Raw genomic sequence first — 24,566 nt, forward strand, 5'->3', positions numbered from 1 at the left:
TGTGAAAGGCGATAAGACATTATGCCAAGCCTCTGTTTTTGAGGCTTTGGCCTCCTGAGGTATCTATGTCAAAAGAGGCCAGTCAAAGGAAAACAAGTGAGCATTCTAGCTGAAATGAAGAGGAGAAAGTTGATAGTGATGGACAGAACAAGGCATCCCTAAGAAACTAGATCCTGGAGGTCAGGAGGGCTGAAAGAGGGGCGGCAGCTGAGAATGAAGGGAAATAAAATTAGCAAGAATGCAGGGGGCAGGCAAATGGGTCTGCCCTGATTCCTAGGATTGGCTGACTCACTCCCACCGGTTCACAGAGAAGTTGATCGGACTCTGCTTATGAATTCTGTAATGAATGGATGCTTTTGCCTTTCACACAACATGAGTAGTATAATAACAAATAGGGTGCTATATGGTTTTCAAGGCAACTTTAAGGCCCCCACTGTGTGAAGTGTACTTAGCCTACACGCTTTACACACATTGTCTTTACACACGTCATTCACTCACTCACGCACTCATTCATTCATTCATCCATTCAACAAATACTTATTGCTAGCCCACTTTCTGCCAGACACTGTTCTGGGGAGAAAGAATAAAAGGATGTAGCACAGTGGAAAAAACACCTCGCCCTCAGAGAAGTATGCTCATATCTCTGTTTACAGAAGAGAAAACTAAACTCAAAGTGCTTAAGTGGATGTTGCCCAGACTGCATGCCAGTGCTAGTGAAGGAGGCAAAATTCTTTTTTTTTTTTGAGGGATAACTTTATGTTTTATTTTTTTTATCTTACTATATCATTTTTTTAACATCTTTAATGGAGTATAATTGCTTTACAATGGTGTGTTAGTTTCTGCTTTATAACAAAGTGAATCAGCTATATGTATACATATATCCCCAAGGAGGCAAAACTCTTGGTGCATGTTTTCTGGTTTAGGAGAAAAATCAGGAAGTTATCATGATGATCTAGGGACATAAACATGAGGAAGTCTGTAATTTGCTAACAGGCTGGGGGTATTGCGTTCTATCACATTTAGCACAGCTGGAATTTTCAGAGTATCAGAGAGACACGATTTTTAGTGTTTAATCCTAGTGACTGAAAGCGACTAATTATTGTCAGAGTCTATGACATGGACCCTTTGGAGACAATGTAATTAGGGAAGAGAATGGAGAAGAGAGAGGGAAGAGGGCAGGAGAAAGAGTAAAGGAGAATAAAGTGGCTAGAGGTTTTAGGCCATCCACAACAGAAAGTCAAAGAAAGCCTGGATGAAAACCCTTTTAAACTCCTTTCATTGTTCTTAAATTATTCTAATTATTTTCCCCACATCATCTTTGAGTAGAGAGAAGGTGTCGTTTTCCTCCTCTGTATTTCCTAGCATAGCTTAATTAATACTTGATTGATTGAAAGATTGACTCATTTGAACCTGGAGTGAAATGGAGCTTTTTAATTTTCTTTCTGCTGAACCTGAAATAGAGCATATAGTAATTAGGAAAGGATCCCTTGTTATCAGAAAGTCCCAGCCACAATGAGCTCTCTGTAACTGAGCAAAAGGAAGGTAGATGATTATTTAGGAGCTGATAAAGCACACTCCCCACTCCCTTCTGCTTTCAGTGATATGGGAGTTTCTTGATCATTATTTCCTCCTTAAATGAGTTACTTGGCTGGAAGATCCATCTGGATGGTGGGCTAAATGGTGGATAATTGTCATCAAAGTCTGGCCACAGGTGTGACTGATGGCCTCTTTTCTGTGCCTTTCATTGCCCCTGCTCTCTCTCCAATGACCTCAGTTGATTAATTTACTTTTTTTTTTTTTCAAGATCTCTTTTCTTTTAGGACCCTTGGGTTAACCAGCATGACTTCATTCATTCATTCAGGGACATTCCCGACTCTGAGTATCTACACAGAATAAGACAGGCAAGGGCCCAGTTCTCACTGAACTTATCTTCCAGAGCAGGAAGAGAGTCCATAAATGCGTACACTACAGTGACAAGAGCATCACGTGTGACTCCGAAACTTTAGAGTGGGAAGAACTACCAAGGCCATAAGACAGGATGGTGTGCTAGAGGTTGATGGGGGCTGGGCTTCTTAGATGACTTGGTCAATAAAGTCTTCGTGTTGAGGTAACATCTGTGGTTGCAAATGAGTGGAAATGCCTTTGTGTGGAACTCTGCATGTTAGGAAGCAGTCGGCCAGGCCAAGATCTGAGAGAAAATGTACCAGAGGGACAAACAAGGTCCTGAGGGGTGGACAGCTCTGAAGTAGGTGTGTCCAGGGCACAGCGAGTGAGAAGGGGTTACAGGATGAGATTAGAGATGGAGTCCGAGCCAGCTGATGGAAGCACTTGTGGGGTATTTTTATTCAATACCTTCCAGGCATTGGGAAGCCATGGGAGTGGGGAAGGGTGGGGGGGGGATCGTGTGGGGAGAAGAGGCTATAAAGAGGGAAGAGTAGAACCAGAGAGACTGGTTAGGAGGCTGTGCAGTAATCCAGGTGAGGGGTTATAGTGACCTAACCATGAAATGGACAGAAGTGGATAGATGCGGGATATATTCCGGAGATAGAAGGGATGAGACCAGCTGAGGGGTGGGAGTGGTGTGAAGTAAGAGGGGTACATGAGTCTCCTGGGGCTACCGTGACAAAGTACCGCAGGCTGGGTGGCTTAAACAACAGAAATGTATTGCCTCACAGCCCTGGAGGCTAGAAATCCGAAATCAAGGTGTTGGCAGGGTTGGTTCCTTCTGAACCAACAGCTTTCCTTCTGAAAGCCGTGAAGGAAGGATCTGTTCCAGGCCGCTCTCCTTGGCTTGTCAATGGCCATCTTCTCTAAATGCCCTTTCATTGCCTTCCCTCTGTGCAAGTCTACCTCTATGTCCAGATTTCCCCTTTCATAAGGAAACCAGCCATATTGGATTATGGACCCACTTTACTCCAGTATGACCTCATCTTAACTAATTACAGCTGCAAAAATGCTGTGTCCAACTAAGGTCATATTTTGAGATAGGGGTTAGGATTTTAACATATAAATATATCATATATATATATATATATATATATATATACACATATATATGATTCTTTGTGCTTTTCTGTATTCTTTTAATTTTTCAAAGAAAACAAATAATTACAATATAGTCCACAAGGGCTGTGATGGTAGGTTATTGGCTCCATGAGAGCTCAGAAGAGAAAGAAATGGATTCAGGGAGGTCTGCAGGCAGAGGACTGACAGCCACAGAAGACCTCCCAGAGGAGGCTGGAAGGACAAGGAGTTTCCCCGTGAATGGACCAAGGGAAGAGGTGAGAAGACATTCCAGGCAGGTGGAACAGCACGTGCCAAAGAATGGCAGTGTGAGAGAGCAGGATGCTCGGGAGAATTTGAAGAAATGTGGCAACAAGGGTGGGGGTGGGAGACGAGGCTAGGGTGAGAGCAGAGACCAACAGCTCACAAGCGATTTGTCCCCCTTGCTAAGGAGTTGTGATGACCATGCAAGCGACGAAGGGCCAAAGACAGGCTGAGCAGGGGGAGCATGACCCCATTTGGATTTTAGAAGATGAACTGAAGGAAGGAAAGCTAGAGAGAGGTCTGAGGGCTTGGACAAATGCGAGAACAACGAGTGTGAAGAGGAGAGTGCCTGTGCTCCTCGGGGTCCTTCCTCTGCTTCTCCACCCTCGGCCCTCTAGACTCATGCCACCAGAGCTGCCTGGCTTGAACCCTGCTCCACCTCCGGCGCTCTCGGGCTCCAGCTCTCTCCTAGACTATGCCCAGCTCTTTCCCACGGTGGGCCTTTGCCCTGCCGTTCCTGCCACCTGCGCACAACTGGATCCTTGTCATCCCTCCAACCTCAGTTCAAAGTCACCTCCTCAGAGGCCATGCCGACTGTTTGCTTTATAGCACCAACAGCGTATCTTGGCTTCTTTGTTTGTGCACCTGTTTACTATCTGCCTTCTCCCTGCGGAAAGTAAGTAGCTTTACCATATCTGCATCATTCATGACTATATATCCAGTGCCTGGGAAGGAACTGACACATACTAGGAGCTCATTCAATGCATTGGCAGAGGGAAAGAAGGGAGAGAGGGAAGGAACAAAAAGACAGTTTGGTGTGGGGGAAGGATGCAGGCTCATGTCCCACTCTGCCCAGTGACATGAGATCCACGGCGGGTGAAAAGGCTGTATCCACACCCTCATAGCGCTGCTTCTGAGTGATGCCTGTACATGTTTTAATTCTGAAAGGGTTGCTTTGAAAAAGAATGATGAGTGTAGTAACAGTCTCCTTACTACAGGAAAACTATAGAGAAAGGAGAAAAAAAAAAAAGCCTTTTAAAGGAGACCTAAAGAATCAGTCATGACTCCAGAACCATCCCAAATTCTAAAAAGGCAAACAAAATCATCATTAGCTAAGAAGTCGAGGGTGTTTCTTTGGCCAGCCTATTCCTCTGGGGTCAAATAATAAAGGCACACATCTATGGCCAGGCGTGGCTCCAAGAGGCTCTACATCTACTGACTCATTTAGTTTTCACAACAGCCTACTATTATCAGCTCCATTTTATGAAGGAGGAAAGTGAGCCCCTGGGCTAAGTAACCTGCCCAATGTGATAGACTTAGCGAGTAGCAGCATCAGGATTCGAACCCAGGATATTTGGTCCCGGAACCGGCACTCCGAAGCACTTAGCTAAACCCCTCTTGGCTCAAAGCTGCACCACAGAAGAGTTGTTAAATGTATCACATATTTGTTATAATCGTTGCCAACGTTAGCTTTTTGTCACTTGTATGAGGTAGGATGGGCTAATTGCTATAGCGAATAATCCTTAAATCTCAGTGGCTTCCCCCAACAAAGGTTTCTTTCTCATTCATTCCACTGTTCACTGCGGTCAGCGAGGTGCTCTGCTAGCAATCATTCAGGAACATGTTCCATCTCTGCTGTCCCAGGGGCCCTGGAGTCCTCCCCTGGGCCCTTTGCATCTGGCCAGCCAGTGAGCAAGCAGAGAGAGAACATGGAGGCCCTTGGGGGAGATTTCAGGAGCCAGACCCACGTTCCTTTGGCCAGAACTCAGTCACACAGCTCCAGAGGTGTCAGGGGGCTGAGAGGCATAGACTAGCCTGAGCCCAGGATGAGGACGTGGTGGGCATCTTGCCTAGTGCTGCTTCAGTAGTTACCTGTACAGACTTCTGTAGGGGAAACCTGGCAGGAGGGGTGCTGGGAGTCAGAAGACATTGGTTCTGGCCCTGAATCCACCAGTTGTCAACTGTGTGACCTCCAGCAAGTCACAGCTTCGTTTGGTCCCAGATTCCTTATCAATAAAGTGAGGGAACCCAACCAGATGACCCATCTCTGGATTCATCCAATTCAGAACGTCTACATGACAAAGCATCATTTTATTATTTTTAATAACCATGGTGCCTTAATCGTTTCTGTACTGATGACCTATTTGTGCTTTTGTTCAAAATTGCAACCATAATTGTAACATTGATTCTGAGGGAAAATACTATCTATTTTCTTCTAATCCTCCATATCTAGTTCCACACCATGTATGCATACTCTGGGGGGAAAAAAAGAGGATCCAATTTTGTATTTGGACTAGTTACTTGAAGCAATTAATTAAATTGGGGGGAAATACAGACATCTATTTCATCATGCCTTTTTAAGTTAGGTTTTAAGTTATAAGCGTAATGTTCCACTAGCAGATTATTTTCTGTAATCTGACAATCTTCGTACAAAACAGTACTTACATCTATTAGAGGGCATCTGAGCGTGCCAGGTGAGCAAGGTGAGAAACATCAAGAAAATACATATCCAGAGCAGCAGAGTTACTAACTGCTGACTGAGGTTCCATCCGCGCCCTAGCTGCCAGAGAGCCTTGGTTTCTGAAGTATGTGATATTGTAACCACAGGGATTTTGCAAGGACTGCAGGGTGGTTTTGGGAGCGGGGACAAGGTTTGGGCAGGCAGAGTGGAGAGGCCTGGGGCTGAAAAAGAGGTTTTAAACCCTCAGGAGAGATGGCGAGAGTCAGGTAGAGCCTGTTGGATGGGATTCCTACTTTAGGAATATATCAGAGTTGGAGACCAGAGAGGAGACTAGGGCTAGAAGAAGAAGAGCAGAGCCCAGCCCAGAGACAGTCCTCATGTCCCTCCGCCTGACAGTGCTCTCACCGCATCCGCTGGAGAACACCCAAGTCAGGCACTGATCCCACCCAACGCCACCACCCTCACTCTGGTCCCAGTGCCATGTCCCCCGAACAGCTGCAGTCGTCTCCTCCCCCTCCTGCCCTTGACAATCTGTTCTCTCTCACCCCAGTGACAGTGTTCTTTATGAAACACAGATCTATCCTGTCCCCTCCTTGCTTGAAATTCCATGGCCCTTACAGTACACACCAGCCATTGACATGGCTTAGCAGGCCCTGAAGGTGTAGGGCCACCTGCCTCGAGGGCTTCACGTCACCCCACTGTCACCCCCACTCACTGCTGCTGCGTCCAGCCAGACTGTCCTTTCAGGTCCTTTGCAGGAGAAGCAACAGGTCCAATTGTTCATCTGAAAGAAACACAATGAACACATTATTTCCTGTGTTTCCAGACTTTGTGGGGGGGGACAATTTATCATGTATTAACAATTGAACTCATTGGTTTAAATTTAGAGGCACTTCATCTGAAAAGGTATTGGAGAGTTGAAAGAAAACACATCACGCATGTTACTTGAAAGTGCTTTAGATAAGTTTAGTCTATGTCCTCAAGAGTTTTCAGACACCCTGACCACATGTTTGCTGTTTCTGTCATTCAGATCTTAGTGAAGCCATCCCCACCCAGAGCCTGCCCTGGCTTCCCTGATGGGTATCACTCACTTTCACAGCATCCTGGGCTTCTCCTTCATAGCAACTATATACTTACACACCGGTCTGCAGGGTTCTTTGATGAGTGTTTGCTTCCCACACCAGACTTTGAGCAAAAAAGGGACAAGGATTGAGCCTGCCTGCTCCTGGATACCCAGGACCCAACACAGTTCCCAGAGTGTACCAGGTGCCGCATAAGTAGTCCCTGAAGGAATGACTGAGCAGACTCTGTCCTGATTGTCATTTCCTTTTCATCTCTTAATCCCCTCCAGGCCAGCTTGCTTATTGCTTCCCCTGTGCCGCTCCCATGCCCTTTACACAGAGTTTGACCACAGGACCCTTGATCACACTGTGCTTCTGCTATTTTTTTTTTTTTTTTTTTTTTTTTTTGCGGTACGCAGGCCTCTCACCGTTGTGGCCTCTCCCATTGCGGAGCACAGGCTCCGGACGTGCGGGCTCAGTGGCCATGGCTCACGGGCCTAGCCGCTCCGCGGCATGTGGGATCTTCCCAGACCGGGGCACGAGCCCACGTCCCCTTCATCAGCAGGCGGACTCTCAACCACTGTGCCACCAGGGAAGCCCTGCTTCTGCTATTTTTGTCTCTGCTTCTTACTAGACAGGGAGGAGCTCAGGATCTGAATGCACAGGGCCAGACACATAGTGGGTGTCCCGTGAATGTTTATTGCATTGAACTGTGACCTCCACGAGAGTAGCTCTGGCCCAGATGCCCTGACTACACAAGAGCAAGAAGTAACACCCAAGGAGGCTCCCTGCAGCAGGTCCTGGTGCTGCTGTGTATGAAAATAAACCTCTTTCCCACCTCTCCTCGCCCATGATCCATCCATCCTCTCACTCAGCACATGGCTTCTGAGCTTACAGAAAAGGGTCATCAGCTCAACCTGCTCATTCAGCAGTTTTTGAACCTGATAATTGTCCAGAAACACTTGGGTTGTTTGTTATAGACATAAATTCCTGGGCGTACCCTAGACCTACTGAATCAGGGTCTCCAGGAGTGTAACTCGGGAACCTGCATCCTTTAATCCCTTGGTGACACACTTGGTGACTCCCTTCCCTGGCCAGAAGGCCATCCTGCCGTCACCTGAGATCTCTGGGTGAGGAGATAAAGCAAGCACAGTGATGACCACAACACAAGGTACGGGCTCAATGGAACATTTGAGGAAAGGCCCAAGGGAAGGTCTTTGCCCCCAAGTTACAATTATGAGGTGGCCCCCCACACATACCCAGGAGTCTGCAGCTGCAGCAGAGGAATCTTCTAAGGCTCTGAGAGAAACCTGACCCTCCTGCTTCACCCCACCCCCTACAAGAAGGCCAAAGATTTAAACCATTTGGAAATCACTCTGGAGAAGGTTTCAGGGATTTCAATGGGGTGCCATCATGATCCTTATCATTAACATTTCTAGAAAGCATTTGCTATCCAACAGACACTATTCTTCAGCTTTACATGTATTATTTCACCTAACAGACAGAAATTACAAGAGGCTGGTGCAAAGTCGAATGCCCTTCCCCCTTCTTGGGGAGCTCCAGAAGCAACAGCAGTCTGAGGGCCAGCCCTAGACACAACTCTGGAGCAGCTCTTGGCTCTCAGGGATGGATCAGACATCCCTGTGGCAGGAGCCATCCCAGTACACTTCCAGGGGTTCCAAAACCTGGAGGGAAGCTGGGGCCTGCAGAGGGCTAGGTGCTCTCCCCAGGTCTCACTTTATGAGCTCAACAGTCCTCCAGACACCATCAGATGTTCCCCAAGCGACCCTTTTCCACTCCTGTTGCTGGATGCCAGAGTCTAGAATTACAGCCACAGAACTGCAGACCAGTTCTAAGTGGGGAGGTCACCTGTGAAGCCCTTTTCATTTGAATGGCGGGGCGGGGGGTGTGTGTGTCCATGGTTCTCTGGCCATGAAGACTGGGCTACAGGTGAGGGATGGGGAAGAAGAGCTCAAGGCTAGAATTAGTCCACTGTTACGGGGAGATCACTCGCTATTTTATAGATTATGTTTTATAGTATTGTACAGTTTACGCAATGCATTAATCATATTGAGCTCTTAATCTTCACAACCTCATTACAAGGGAAGCTTATTAACTTCATTTTGTAGCTGAAGTTCGGTAACTGGCCAAGGTCACAAGAGTTGACCCAGGGCTCAAACCCAGGTCTTCTGGCTCCAGGATCTGTGTTCTCCATCAACATCTCACATGCAGGCAGACAGATGCTTGTGGGAAGAAAGAATGGATGAAGGACTCTCTCCCAGCTAGATACTATGAAGGATATAGAGGTGAATACTGCTCACTTTCAAGGAAACTAAAAGGACCTTTTCCCCCTTCTCCCTCCTCATAACCACCCCCACAACCACAATCAAGGTTGGTTAGCACCTGTTGTTGGTTTTACAAGAATAGATGAATTGTTTTTCAAACAGTGTGGGTGATACTTGAGAGCCAACCAAAGGATGGGGTCTCCCGAGAGCATTTCTAAGACTCCAAGTGTGGCTCCTTTTGCAAAAACGTTCATAGAAGCTCTAACTTGTAATTCATACCACCGAGGAGATATTTGATTGTTTCCTGGAAATGCTAATAATGCAAAGTTCATAAATACTAATGAAACACTGTAGATGAGAAGAGCTCAGCAAGTAACGTGGGGGAGCCTAGAAGAGAATTCTTAGATTAAAAAAATATAAAGAATACCTTTTAATTGAACTTTCCCCAGACAGGGTTCCCAACTGTTAATGAATACTCCCTTTGGCTGTATGGAGAGTAGACTCAAATAAGTACCTTTAGGAATCCAGAAGTGAATTATGGACTTAGCTTTAGCTTGAAAAGAAATCTGTTTACTCACAGGCTATTTTAGGTGCCATGGGATGGATGAGTTTGAGACAAAGGTTGGGATGGGTGGGAGGGCCTGGAACATTGAAATAAAGACATAATTCAACTGCATGCTTTTACTTCATCCAACTAAGCATCCTAAGTTGGAATTTGCTTCTTCTATTTGCCTTTTGGCACGATCCCTCCATGATAGTAAAACCCCTGGAAGGTACAAGGCTCCATGATACCAGAAAGCTTATCTTTGTCGTTCATTCCTGAATCCTCAATACCTAACACAGTGTGTGGCACATATTAGGTGCTCAATAAATGTTTGCTAAATGGATGAAACATCTTCTCTTAAAACACCTACCAGAAGTTTTCAGATTCTGTTATCTTTTCCGGAAGGGCAGCTCTGATCACAACATCCTCCTGTTATAAAGCCTCCCAAATAAACACACCCTATGAAGGCCCCCTCTACCTTGGCCACAGCCTACAGTCTTTCTCTCTCCCACCCTGAGCTACAGGCTCACCAGAAGGCCCCTCATTCTCCTGCTGATGTTCTAGAAGTTTCACGGCCTGGAATCTTTGAACATCCTTTTCACACGTTTTTCTGTCAAGATCCTACTCATCTCTTAAGATGCTCCATTCTCAAGTGGCTCTACTTTTATGAAACTGCCCTAATATTCTCCAAGGGCTTGAGGCCCTTCTTCTCTCTCCCTGGCTGAACCCAAGAGTGGGCTCTGATTCACATATGCTCCCCACAGAGACCAGCACGACCCCTGGCACAGCAAAGTGTGTCAGCAAGTGTTGTTTGCTGCTGTCTAATTGAATCACAGAAATGCAGTGCAAGGAGCATCTGGTCTCCGAAAGTGTACATGTAGGGTCAGGTTAGAGAAAAGCACCTAACAACAGAGCAGAAAAATCCCTCTGGATGGGCCAAAGAATACTGGGCCATACAAGGCTGAGGTCAAAGCAAAAGTTATAGCAAAGGGAGAAGGAGAACCCAGAGGAGAGGCAGGCGGTGTGAGAAGGAGCAAGCAGCGAAGTGGCCCCTCTGAGGGGCTGTGGGGAGACCAAGGGTGGTTTTCCTCTATAAAAAGCCTGTATGTTTGCTGATGTGTGGCAGGTCCATGGCGTGAGATGTTTCCAGACACTCAGAGGGGCTCAGGCAAAGCCTCCAGCAAGGAGACATAACTTCTCAGGATGCTCTCCTTTGTTGCATGTTGAATTTAAGTTCAGGTGCCATATGCTTTCTATAAACCTTCTCTTGGGTGGGACTGGATTTTTACTGTATGTATCTTCATGCATTTGTGAGGTGTCTGACAATGGGAAATAAATCTCTTGGTAGTCTTCTTCTGCAACAGACGGGGATAAATGTTTCAGTCAACCTGAGGGATAGCAAAGGATTGTAAGATTCTATAAATTCTGGACTACTTGCCAAAAATGGGTTAATTCCACATGAAAGAATAGGAGGCCCAGAGCAACACCTGTGAACGGCTCACCCCTTGGGGATCAGGAGCCAAACCTCCCAGAATCCATAAGGCCAGCTCTGCCACTCCCTCACTGTGTGACCTGTGCCTCCGTCTCTTCAGCTGTAGGATGGGGGGAATAACTGTACCTCTTTCATAAGGTTGTGCTGAAGACTAAATGAGTTGATAGGTGCAAAGTGCCTAGAACAGTGCCTGGCATCTAATAAGTGCCAGCTTACAGCATGATGTCAGGCTCCATGGGCCAAATGGCACAGGTACCAATTTATACAACTGCATAAACTGTATAACTAATGTTATGAAGGGATAGGTCCACATGCCTGCAGACCAGGACAGAGATCCTGGGCGTGCCTGGATGGATACATGGGCACTGGGTACGTAGGACACTTATAGAGTGTGTTATCCAAGGAATTAGACCCCCAAGGACAACCGCTAGGACACCACGTGTAACACACCACCCAGGTGTGTAACACACACATTTATGCTCCAGTGCAGGACAACCCAATGAAGCCCAGACTTCAAAATGATTCTGGACCCAGGTCCCCCAGTGCTTCCCTCCATTCACAATGCACCATCCCATTGCTCACTTAAAAGATAATTTACATGAAGGTGACTTAGAAAAGTATCAAATAAAATACAAATATAAAGTCACCATCCTTAGTTTTTCTGCTTGCCCAGCAGCCTTAGGAGAGTGCTGGACCCATTGTTCAGAGGTCTGGGTGTTCATCACAGCTCTGTGTGTCCTCAAACATGTCACCTCAACACTATGGGCCTCAGATTCTGCATCTTTAAGTGAGAGAGCAGTGGTCAGGATGATTTAAAGGTCTACAGCCTGGGCAATGTCTTTTTTATTTTCCTGAGCAATGTCTTAGGCCAAGAGGTCTCTTCAATTTCCTTGAATTATCCCTGTCCTCCAAGTCTTGTTTAGACCCAAGAACCTGTGGATTCCAGAACTGAAGTCATCCCCGTTTCCAAGCACCATCACTCATCAGCCTGCAAAACTCTTTCCACTGCAAAGAAAGGGAACAGGCAGGGAAGGAGACTTGGGAATCTTTGGCTGGGGGACAGAAAGCAGAGACAAGGGTAATGAGGGAGAGGAAGGTAGAAACAGAGAGAACTGGTTTCCCACCCAAAGCACGATAAGTCCTTGCCAGGCACAGGAGTGGGGTATAAGGAGGGGGGAGACACAGAGCAGGGAAGAGAGCATGAAGGGACAGCAAGGAAGGCAGGAGTGAGGCAGCATGAGGACTGATGACCTCCTAGCCTGGGGAGGTCCAAGTCCCCTACGACAGCCAGCAAGACTTGGACATTCTATCTTGTGCTTAAGCTTTAATTAGTGTTGAAAATGGCAAGTTCATAGAAGGTCAGATATGGAGCTGCCCTGTGGGGAGTATGTATTCAACACCTATCAGGTGAGCTGCAGTGGAGAACTGCTCCTGTAGAGGGTCCAGGGAGCCAACCCCTTAACCAGAACACTGTGAATACACACATTGATTTATTTATCTGACAATTGCAGGGCACTTACTATGTGCCAGGTCTGATATGCTATTAACTTTTATATCCTAAGCCCCAGACAGTTGTACACAGAAAGAATGAGTTAATACTTCATTGACTAAATCCATGTGTTTATCTTGTTTACAGAGTCTCAATACAATTTCAGTGAACTCCAGAAACCTTTGATTTCCTCCCATTTCCTAAGCCTAAAATCAATGATGTTATTAAAAATCACAGACCATTCCCACTGCGTATCTCTTAAATTATCTGTTTTTCTCTCTTTAGGTGCTATCCGTGGCATGCCCAAACCCAAAGCTGATAGAGGAATAAGTTACAAGTGGGCAATTCTGCAACCTGTCACACCCAGGCCTTGCTGGTGAGCTGAGAGGCTCCTCTGGTCCCATCTAGCCAAGCACCATGGAGAAAATCAGCGCCTTCTTTAGCACCATCTGGGACACCATCTCAGCCAAACACCAAGAGGGCCTCTTCAACAGCATCTGTCTAGGCATCCTCCTGGGGCTGCCCCTACTGGTGATCATCACCCTCCTCTTCATCTGTTGCCACTGCTGCTGGAGCCAGGCAGGCAAAAGTGGCCAACAGCCAGAGCGAAACAAGGGGAAGAAGAAGAAGAAAAAGAAGAAGGCTGAAGAAGACCTCTGGATCTCCGCTCAGCCCAAGCTTCTCCAGATGGAAAAGAGGCCATCACTGCCCGTCTAGTTAGACAGGAGGCAGAAGTGTCCTCCCCTGGGGGCTCAGCTGCCTTCCAACCACACACAGGGTAGGGAGGAGAAATCCCTGAAGTGATGCACTCACATCCACAGAGGAGCTACTCAACCAAGGGGCAAACCTCAGACTGAGTATCCCCACGGAGGGCATTCCCGGGGGACACGTCGACCAGTCTCGGGTGCTGTCTCTGTGTGTCCAGTAGCAATGCTCTTTACTACAGACTCAGGCATGCCTTCCACCCACCTCTGGCACATTCCATATGCAAAAGCACAAGGGACATTTATCCATACATCTTGACATATCTCCCAAATGCACACCACACACACACACACACACACACACACGCAAATTCAGGCAACAGGTACCTGGACAAGTATATACTGTTCATCAAATGGTCACTGAATGTCTACTTTGTACAAGGCACTAAACAAGGCAGTACATTATCTGCTCTTGGAAAAACATCTCATAGGAAAGCCTGGCAGAGCCAGGCACACATGCACCATTACATAACTAGACAAGAGGCCTACGCACTGTCAGTGCCATACACCACTCAGGTTAGAGATGAATGCTTTTCTGTTCCCATCCCTACATAGCCTTTTACTGCGGATCTTCATATTAGGACATTCCAGCAACCTGGTACAGTCCCCGTTCTTGTGTATTGATACAGGCACACCAAGTTCCTGTGCTTCTGACCTCTCACCTGGGAGGAAAAGTTTGAAGTGTGATGGATCAAAATTCATCGAAAGCTATTGTCTTGCACATCATGACAAGGTCCTCAATACCATGGATGGGTGTTTAATGTAGTCCAAGACCTCTCTTTGAGATGCTACCCTCAGAACCACTCAGCAAGGCTCCCTTCTCCAAGTGAGGACAAACGGCTCCTGGTAGCAACCGCTAGAAGGCTATGGAGACTGGGTGTACACCATCCACTTCAGTGGACTACCGTTGTGTACCTGTGCAATGTATGTTTCACAGACGGGAAGCAGATGCTACCCCTGAGCTAGTGATCCCCTATGAAACCAAAGGTTTTCAGCAGGGAAGGAATTAAGACAATCACAGGTACCGTCTCACAGAAGGCACACTGGAAACAATTTCATAAGGCTGTCATGGATGTATGGTATGTTGCAGATGGGATGCAGAAGTTAGAGTTTAAATGAAAGTAGGATGAAGCTATACAGAGGTTGATCAATATTTATTTTGAAGCTCAGGCAAGTGCCTTGCACACAGTCGGTACTCACAACTGTCTGTGGATGCTGTCGGGTACGTGATGATGTTAAGGGTAAACTTGTAACACCTCCCCAATTCCCCCAAGTGACCTTCTCTTCTAAGTGAGCCCACTAATTGCTGCAACAGATGGAAGTTGGGTATTGAATTCTGCAGGAGGAGGGTGCATGCAGGACCAAGGGTCAGGTTGACAAGCGTGCCCTGAGAGCCATGAGGACACATAAGCTAGGTCCGCGGTGAGTTGAGGAGAGTGTCTTCCCACCAGGCTGAGGTTTGGGGGGGGGGGGTGCGAATTAATCCACTCATAGGGTGAACTGGTTGGTATTTTGATTGTATTGTGACCATATCACAAAGATGGATAATTTCCAACTTGGGAGCAGGTTGGGCTCTAAAAGTTCATTTGCAAATCTGCTGGGTAGCTCTCTTAAAATATTTTCCCACGGAAGCTCTTCTAAATGGTGGTGAAATTGCAATTTAATTAACAATGTAGCTAAACTATGATATTTATAGAAGCAAAAGCTAAATTCTGAAAGATGGTGTTCATGGAAAAATGTATTCTATTTGTTCACTTGGGCTAGCTGGTACTCAACTGCCCTCCAGGTAAAGTCCAGGTCTAGTCCTACAGAGGGGAGGTGTCTGGTAGCGACTGCTGCACCAAGGTCTTCTGACAGATGACCCTGTGAAGCATAATTCAGGCCTGATTATATTTTAAAACCAGTCACATTCACCCTCTCACCCTAAGTGGCCTTAGATACCCTGGGCACTCAGGCTCCTTATGCATAAACCTCTTTGACCAGAGAAAGAAGCACCCTCTGATGCTCTGTCCACTTGTCGTGGAGCATCTGGCTGTCCCCTTCACATCCCAGGATGACCTGTCTTCTCCCCACACAACATGCGTGTGACTCCCCACATACCCTGCTGCCCAGCAGGGTGAGTTGCTCTTTCAGTCTCCAACTCTCAGCCCCCCTGAAATGGATGACTTGGGGGAGACGTGGAAGCTGATGGCCGAGACTGGTGTCAGATATAATCTAGGAGAGAGGATCTCCGGGATCAGGGACCGCACAAGTGCCACGGTTGCCTTGACAACCGGCTGCTAGTTTGAATTAAGAGAGCAGTCGGTCGTCATTGCCGTGACAAGGCCTCTGTCTCCAGGGGCAGTGCCCCACCGTCTCCTCACAGAATGGACCTGCTCTACGTCCAGGTATGAAACACCCAGAAACACACTTCTCAGCTGCTTCTGTACCCAGGTTTGGAGACCCAAACCCTGAAAGAGGCTTATCTTTTTCCCACCCAACCTCCCCGAAAACCTTCACTGGAGTACCCAGAATAGTCCCGGAGTGTGATACGTCCGCAAATGTTTGTTGAATACGTGGGCGCGTGAAAGGAGCTCAAAGCAATAATTGGAGTCCACTACCTTTTCTTCCCACTTCGTTCTCATCTTTCTCTCCCCCGTTTTCTTCTCTTATTCCCCCCCTCTCTGGGCACCACCCCAGCTCCATTCCTCTATCCCTCTCCATCTTTACTCCTTCTTCCCAGCCTCTGTCCCAGAACTGCCACTGGCAGCCAGGGGTGCCTCAGGACTGGAGCCTGCTTGGCCCATCTTGGGGAGGTTAAGCTAACAGAGGGCAAAAAGGATGGTAAAGAAGAGGCCTCCTAAACCAGCCCAGGCTGGGGGAGGAGCCCCCAGGCCCAGGACTTCTGAATGGTCAGAAGAGGTCTTTCTCCCACTGCTTAATGGATTCGCTTTGGGTTTCTTGGGGGGAGGGGAAGATGTAGAAAAAAGGGCAGTTACCTCTTCAGGAAGAATACAAATGGTCCAAGTTGTATAGTATTTGTCAGTATTTTTTTTTTTCTGGAAAATTCAAACACACCAAGAGAAGAACTTATTTAAATAAAATACTTTGAAAATGAAAAGCCATACCTGGCCTCCTTACTTATGGAATCAGATAGTTATTTTCTTGACATTGGAGATTACCATCTCCCAGACATCACTCAGAATGCTCTGGGACACCAAACACCCAGCCATCCCCAGGCACTGCCTTCCCCGGCAGAGTCAGAGGTCCAAGGACCAGGGATGAACTCTCGCACCACTACCTGCAGAGCGGACACCTCGAAGACTAGGCACCCTCAGAGGTGCCAGCTGCAGAAAAACACACTGATGTTCCTTGGCAACACTTAGAGAACGTTCCCATCAATGAGGTCAATCAATGTCCTCTTAAAGGAAAAAGGGGGAAATAGCAAAGACTAAGTAAAAACAGACTTCTGAGTTAAATACGGTGCTGGAACAGGGAGAGACCAAAAGCTTCTATAGTAGCTGCAAGGGAGACAGACAGATAAATAGAGGAGAGTAGGTGGACGATACAGAAATAGAGACAGACAGACACACACGTGTACGAATGTATAAATATATATCTTTTTCAAGTCGGCCATAGCTTTGCACTGGTTAAGAAATGTAATGAGTTAGATGCTCCTGATTCCTCCCTTGATGATGCTAAGCTGTCATCAAAGCAGAAACTATCTAGAGCAGTGCTGTCCAATAGAAAGAACTAGGAATGATGGGAATCTTCCTACCCTGTCCAATAGGGTACCATTAGCCATATATGGCTATTTAAATGAATTAAAATTAAATAAAGTTAAAGGTCCAGTAGCTGAGTTACACCAGCCACATTTCACTTGCTCAACGACCACACACGGTTGGTGGCTACCATCTTGGAGAACATGGGCCAAGAAGCTTGTGGCGGGGAGGGGTCAAACACGCTTGCAAAGTACCATGTTTACTGCACTTCAAGCACCTAGGCAGCCCCGAGCCTCATCTCTTCTGAGGCAGGCTGATTATTCCTGTACCTGTACTTGATCCCTGGGCTCCCTTCCCCATCACCACACATCCCATCACCAACTGAGGACAGAGACCCTTCACTCAGCTCTCTGATCCTTCCTCCAGGACTTCTAAAACTTTCCACCCTAGAGAAAGGAACGTTGCCCAGACAGCATCTGGGGCAGAGGCAGCCGCTGCACACCTGAGCGGATGCCAGAGCTCAATGCCATCAGCTCCACCTGCCCAGGCTCAGCCCTGACCTTGGGGGTGTGAATGTAAATCTGGACGATGCTATGAGCATTCTCAACTCACCAGAACACTCGGCACTGACCTCTTGCCCTTTGCCCTTAGTATTATTCCCAGATTCAAAGTCACAGGATTACAAGATTGAAGAGTCCCTTTAACACAGCTTGCAGTCTCTGCCATAGGTTCAAAGGGATGTTTTCAAATACCTGTGATACTTCATTCAGGAACAGCCATGCGTGCAGGTATCTAACTCCCTCTTGAGGCTATTTATTCCATTAACATTCTTTTTTATAAATTTATTTATTTATTTTTGACTGCGTTGGGTCTTCACTGCTGCGCTTGGGCTTTCTCTAGTTGCAGAGTGTGGGGGCTTCTCTTCGTTGTGGTGTGTGGGCTTCTCACTGCGGTGGATTCTCTTGTTGCAGAGCACGGGCTCTAGGCACACGGGCTTCAGTAGTTGTGGCTCATGGGCTCAGTAGTTGTGGCTCATGGGCTCAGTTGTTGTGGCTCGTGGGCTCTAGAGCACAGGCTCAGTAGTTGTGGCACACGGGCTTAGTTGCTCCGTGGCATGTGGGATCTTCCCGGACCAGGGATCAAACCCATGTCCCCTGCACTGGCAGGCAGATTCTTAACCACTGTGCCACCAGGAAAGTCCCCCCTTTAACATTTTTAATTCTAGTATGTGCCAAGCACATCAGGTGGCAGCAATATAAAGTCATCTGGAGGGGCTCACAGCCTGGCTGTGGGAACAGACAAGCAAAGAGACCATTATAACACGGTATGGTCACTGCTTCCAAAGAGGGAAGTTTCAAAGCTGGAGTCAGGGCAGGCTGTGGGGAGACGGGGGGCGTCACTCAGAAGCTGTCCCCCAGAAGAGAGCTGCAGAGGAGGCAACTGGGAAAGGAGGGTACCATTTGCATCTGCATACAACCTGAAAGTGCAGCCTGGTGAGGACCACTGTAAGTGTGGGAAGCTAGGACTGCAGTTGTCCAGACTCTGAGGCTAACTCCAACTCCCACTGTTGTGTAATTTAGGCCCAGGACTTAATCTCCGTGTAGAATTAATGACAGTACCTATCTCACAGGGATGAGAGGATTAAATGAGATAATGCATACAAGCATTTAGCACAGGGCCTGGCTTACTATAAGTGCTCAGTAAATGTTCATTATTATTAAGGACAGAAGGAAGATCATGAGAGAGTTGTGTCCTCGAAGTCAAAGGAGAAGAAACTTTCAAGAAGAAAGCCAGAGTCTATAGAGTCAGATGGTGCAGACAGGCCAAATGAGATAGGGACTGAAAATAATGTACATCTTCTATTCCCACTGATGTAATACGTTCCTTAATTTCACCACACACTGCACTGTCCACAGTATTATTAATACTCTTTGAATTAAGGGCTCCCAATTTACAGTATGTGACAGGTGAACTTCTTAAGTAGCTCTCCCGCCTCACCTCAAGCCACCCTAGGGTGACAGTGCCTCCTGGTGGCCAGATCAGGAGAGAGTTTGAGTCAACATCTTTTTCACCTTACAACAGTGTTTGCCTTAGAACATCAATCCTATGTCACAGGTCCTCAAACTAAATGTGCTAAAGACTCACTGGGTTTTATGTGATAGTCACAAACCTGTCAGGGTCAACGATGCCACGCTCATTTGCTACATAAGGGATTTTCATAACCCTAAGTCTTAGTTGCTGTTAAAACATTTCTGGTGAAGTAGTCCAGATTTTACATCACTGCCTAGGAAAGCTTCCCTAAGTACACAAGTTTTCCCATCACAACAATATCAGACTGTATGGCAACCATGGTCCTGTGTTCCCAGCACTCTAGCCCATTCTCACCCGCATTAGCCATTATGAGGCCAGAATTCTAACTGTCTTATTCAGCACTGTATCTCCAGTTCCTAGCGTAGAGCCTGGTGCATACTATATGCTAAATAAATGCATTGATTAGGGGAAAAAAAGAAAGAGAATCACTGGGTGTTTCTTACAAGTGCAGAGACCCAGTCCCCCTCTGCCCTTCTGCTGGATCTGTTACATCTTGGATGAGACCAGACAAGCTGCTCTTCTAACAAAAACTCTAGGTAAATGACAGTGGTCTCTGAACCATACCTTGACAAATATTGATATTATCTAGATATTCAGAAACCAAAAGCATTCTATCATCAAATAAGTTTGTAAAGCACTGCATACCGTGACTTTCCCACTCCTCCTTGGAATGTGCAATGCAGGTATCACATTAAAGGTTCTAATGGGTACTGGAATAAGGAAATGGTGTAACTCCGCTAAACTCAGCTTTCCCAAGCTTATTTGACCATGTAACCTCTTCTTTTAGCACCTCTGGAGGAGCAAGGGTTCCAAGGAACACCGTCTGGGAAATGCTGCCGTGGAGGGTTTGTGTACCCCTATGCTTCATCTGTTCGTCTTTTACTGCTAACACCTCAATTCATATCCTCAAGAAAACCCCTTTCGAAATGTAGAGATTCTCCTTTACCTTTACAAACCTTTCTTTCTCACTCTGTTCTTTCTCTTTCTTCTGTGAGCCATAATAATCCTATTGGTGGTTATTCATAGCAAATACACCTTAGAGCTAGCTAGGGATACACCTCTATCAAGGAAAAAAAAAATCCAAAAGCTCTGAGTGAAGTTATGGAGACTAAAGATGCAAGGCCTCTATCTTACCATTCAAGAGTGCTTCTACCTCATAGTTAGGGGCACCTTCAATACCTCATTTGACTCTTGCAGCAACTGACACAGTGAGTAAATCAGGGACTAACGTCATCCCCATTTTATAAAGGAAGAAAGTGAGGGGCTTCCCTGGTGGCACAGTGGTTGAGAGTCCGCCTGCCGATGCAGGGGACACGGGTTCGTGCCCCGGTCCGGGAAGATCCCACATGCTGCGGAGCGGCTGGGCCCGTGAGCCATGGCCGCTGAGCCTGCGCGTCCGGAGCCTGTGCTCCGCAACAGGAGAGGCCACAACAGTGAGAGGCCCATGTACGGCAAAAAAAAAAAAAAAAAAAAAAAGGAAGAAAGTGAGGCCCAGAAAGGTAAGCAACTCACGCAAACCTGGAAACCTGAAGACCAAAGTCTTCAGACTCCTGTCCTAGTGCCCCTTGTGCACACAGGGCATCATGATGCAGGCCATTCTGCTGATCTGGCCTCCTCAGGGACTGTTAATTTGCAGAAGCACCTCCTTTGGGTCAGAAATTTATAGAATCCCGTAACGGGTTGCCCACAAGCCTTCATACACCCAACTGTCTCCTTCAGATGTTCCACCGTGTAGCATGAGCCCTGACAGTTCTGTTTTTTCTTTTTTGTAATCCAAGTGCCTGACTTAAGCTTTGATTGCAGAGGCATCCACTTCAAAGAGGCACCCACTTCAAAGACCACTATGCAGGATAAACACACTGCCAGCCACACAGCTGGACAAGGACCCAGGCCACCTCCTACACTGCAGCTCCTTTGTTTTAGAGATCCTGGTTGATTTCAATAACTAACCATTTGGGCCTCTTGATTTTTTTTCTTCTTTTCCTGCACTGGAAATTCACACTCCTATGTTTTAAGTTCACCAGTGAAGAGTGAGCCCTCGAAATCCTAGGCCCCCACTGCAGACTCCAATAAAAGGAGAACCCTAGGCGCGCTCTCTCTCTTGAGCTCATTTTCTCTCTCTCTCCCTCCCACACACAACCTCACAATGGGGCCTCCTGTGTGCCGTGTAATTTCCAGGTCTTGCAAGTAATAAACCTTTATTTTTCAAAGGTTCCTGACGGCTACTGCTGAAGGGTATCTTACAATTATAATAAGAACTCAAGGGTCAGTCCAACCGAAACATTGGGTATTGATAGGCTGAGACCAGCCCAGAACACACAGCCTCATTTGCCTCCTATCCTTCTCTAATCAAACCTAATTTTCTTCACTTGCCAAAATAAAGAACCGGTTTCACTCCACCGCTCTTTTACTTAAATTGCAATACTACAATACCTTTGTTTTCTATTTCTGTCATTATAAGTGCACTGCAATTTATCTGCATTATAGAATGAACAGGCTTTTCTGGGCTAGCCTGAGAACCTAACTTCTTTATATACCATTGGCGTCAGAACTCAACCCATTTCCCCCGTAGCAACATCCAACCAACAGAAGGACTTTGGAAGTGGGTTCACCTGCACTTTAGGAACTGCCTAAAACCCCTTCCAGGGGTGCCCCCCCATCCCCTTGCCGGACCACCAGCCCAGTGGACCAGGTTGGGGGACAGAGTCCCCGTCTCACGAGGCAGTTTCTTCAAAGTGTTTCCCAGTTACCTGTTTTGTGCAGCAGCACTGCCTGCGCAACCACCAAGCACTGGCTGGATGCTGAGTCGTACCCCAGAGGCTGACTCTCCAGGTCATTCTACCCAGGAAGGAAGGAACGTGAAGACCCCCAGAACTTCCCTTTCTGGAGGAGAGGAAAGTGGCGCTGAGGCTAGAGGCTCCCGGTAGGACCACACTGCCATCTGCTGGCCCGGACGCGTACAGCGCGCCCCGCTGCGCTGGGAGGCTGCCCTCAAACGTTATTGATTGATCCGCGCTCTTTATTGACAGAAAACACCTTCCCCGATCCTCTCCACCGCCCTGGGGAAGGGCTTAAGGGAACGACTTGGAAATTCTTTTAGAGGAAGACTTCCTCCAGTAAATGACTACGTTTCGCCGAGAGCATTTCATTATTTATAATTGTTTTTCCTCTCTTCACACACCATATACCTGGTCCTTTTCTTTCATGTCATCCCTTTGACCACAGTTCCTTGGGTCATTTTTTTTTTCTCCCTTCAGCATTTCCTAGCTTTAAGGATCCTTGAATCCCTGAGAATTCCAAGTTAAAAAGTAGAAATCCTTTTTTTTTTCTTTTTTGGCCGCAGGGCTTGCGGGGGGATGGGGGTGGGGGGTCGACCAGGGATTGAACCCAAGCCCTCAGCAGTGAAAGTGCAGAGGTCTAAACACGGGACCACCAGGGAACTCCCAAAAGTAGAATTCTTGACATCATGTGACAAACATAAAAGTTGGGACCCTCTTCCCAGAGGAAGCTACTGTCAAGAACATCTAAACTCTGCATGAAAGGATCCCTCCCCTCCCTTTACCACCCACCCCCCTCAAATCCTGTTAATCCTTCCTCCAAAATATTATTTAATCTATGCTCTTTTTCCCTTTCTCACAATTTCTGCCACAGGCCGAGGAAGTCAGTACCTATTGTCTATTGCAATAACCCTTAACTTGTCTGTGAATCTCCACTCTTTCCCCACAACTGCCCTCCACGCCTCCCCCTATTCTCTGTGCTGTCACCAGACTGATGTTTCCAAAATACAAGCCTCACTACAAGTGTCACTCCAAGGTTTAAACACCCCTGAGTGTTCTCCACTGCCCCCCTTTTTCATCTCAGCCATGGTTCTCAGCCCCAGTTGCACGTTAGAAGCCCCTGGAGGCTTAAAACACTCAGAGGCAGGGCTTCCCTGGTGGCGCAGTGGTTGGGAGTCCACCTGCCGATTCAGGGGACATGGGTTCGTGCCCCGGTCCGGGAGGATCCCACATGCCGCGGAACAGCTAGGCCCGTGAGCCATGGCCGCTGAACCTGCGCGTCCGGAGCCTGTGCTCCGCAACAGGAGAGGCCACAGCAGTGAGAGGCCCGCATACCGCAAACAAACAAACAAACAAACAAACAAACTCAAAGGCACAGGACTCAGCTGAGACCCACTGAAGCAGCGTCTCTGGAGGTGAAGTAGGATCAGGCTGGTAACAGCTCCAGCTGTTTTTGCTAAACAGTGCAACCTGAGACCACAGTGCTCGCGGGGCTGAGACCAGTCCCTGCCCATCTCTCCAGCAAGGCACCCCACCTAGAAACCGTCTTCCTCCCTCAAACACGCCACACGCCCCCCTTTTTCATCCTTGCCCTCAAGTGTCCTCCTCCCAAGGCGCCCTGCCTCCCCCAGGCCTCTCGTTTCTCCCCGGGTAAACTCAGAGTCCCCCTTCCAGACGCAATGCTGACACCACGCCCACAGTGCTTTCTATGGCACCCCGCGCTGCTCACAGCATTCTCCCCGTGGCAGTGCCCACTGTCGTGGTATGTCCCCATGGCCATCCCCACCACACTGCGAGCAGGGGCTGTGTTCTGCTCATCGAGGCTTTGCTAGTATCATTTTTTTTTTTTTTCGCGGCTCGCGGGCCTCTCACCGCTGTGGCCTCTCCCGCTGCGGAGCACAGGCTCCGGACGTGCAGGCTCAGTGGCCATGGCTCACGGGCCCAGCTGCTCCGCGGCATGTGGGATCTTCCCGGACAGGGGCACGAACCCGTGTCCCCTGCATCGGCAGGCGGACTCCCAACTACTGCGCCACCAGGGAAGCCCCGGCTTTGCTAGTATCTTGCATGCAACAGGCAATGGCTCGGAGACTTTATCAACTGCGTGTGATACTTCTGTCCTCGCTTTTACCCCAGTGCCTGGCTGTGCCATCTGTCCCTTCTGTGACAGCTTTTGTTTTCTTTGGTTTGTCCTACCCGGTAGGAGTTGTCTCTTAAGCTTCCAAACCCTGATGGCTCATAACCTGGCTCTAAGAAATGTGTCTGACCCTTGAAAAAGCAGGTGTATCCAGAAATCTCTTCTGGGGCCTATATTCAGCTACCAGAGCAGGAGTTGCCAGAGCTGGTCATGTTAAAATGGGGTTAGGCGCAGAGATTTACGTCTGGAATGTTCTCCTCAGTCAGACAAACATCCTTTGAAAATGAGCTTCCCACCTCCTGCACTTTCTTCTTTGCCCCAGTGGAATCCTTGAAGGGTCAACTGGGGTTTTCTCTGTCCTGTCCCTTTAGGGCAGCCAGGACCCTACAGGCAAAAGAATGCAAGAAACAACTCCAGTTTCCCACAAGCCCCCTTCTTGGCCAGCAGTGGGAAAACACCAGCGTTGGTGAACACGGACGGGGCTGGGCTGCTGCTACCCT

At 47.6% G+C, this 24,566-nt stretch overlaps 1 protein-coding gene across 2 annotated transcripts in view; it reads left to right on the plus strand.

Annotated features, from left to right (window-relative positions):
* KIAA0040 (KIAA0040 ortholog) overlaps positions 1-13,489 on the plus strand; it is a 32,724-nt gene extending 19,235 nt beyond the window's left edge. For both annotated transcript variants that reach the window (XM_060091219.1, XM_060091218.1), the window contains one exon: positions 12,885-13,489. In XM_060091219.1, the coding sequence (XP_059947202.1) occupies positions 13,017-13,316 (300 nt within the window). In that variant the 5' untranslated portion in view covers positions 12,885-13,016 and the 3' untranslated portion in view covers positions 13,317-13,489. The remainder of the gene's footprint in view (positions 1-12,884) is intronic.
* The last annotated feature ends 11,077 nt before the right edge of the window (positions 13,490-24,566 follow it).

This window comes from Mesoplodon densirostris, chromosome 2 (genome assembly GCF_025265405.1).
Source record: "Mesoplodon densirostris isolate mMesDen1 chromosome 2, mMesDen1 primary haplotype, whole genome shotgun sequence".
NCBI lineage: Eukaryota > Metazoa > Chordata > Mammalia > Artiodactyla > Ziphiidae > Mesoplodon > Mesoplodon densirostris.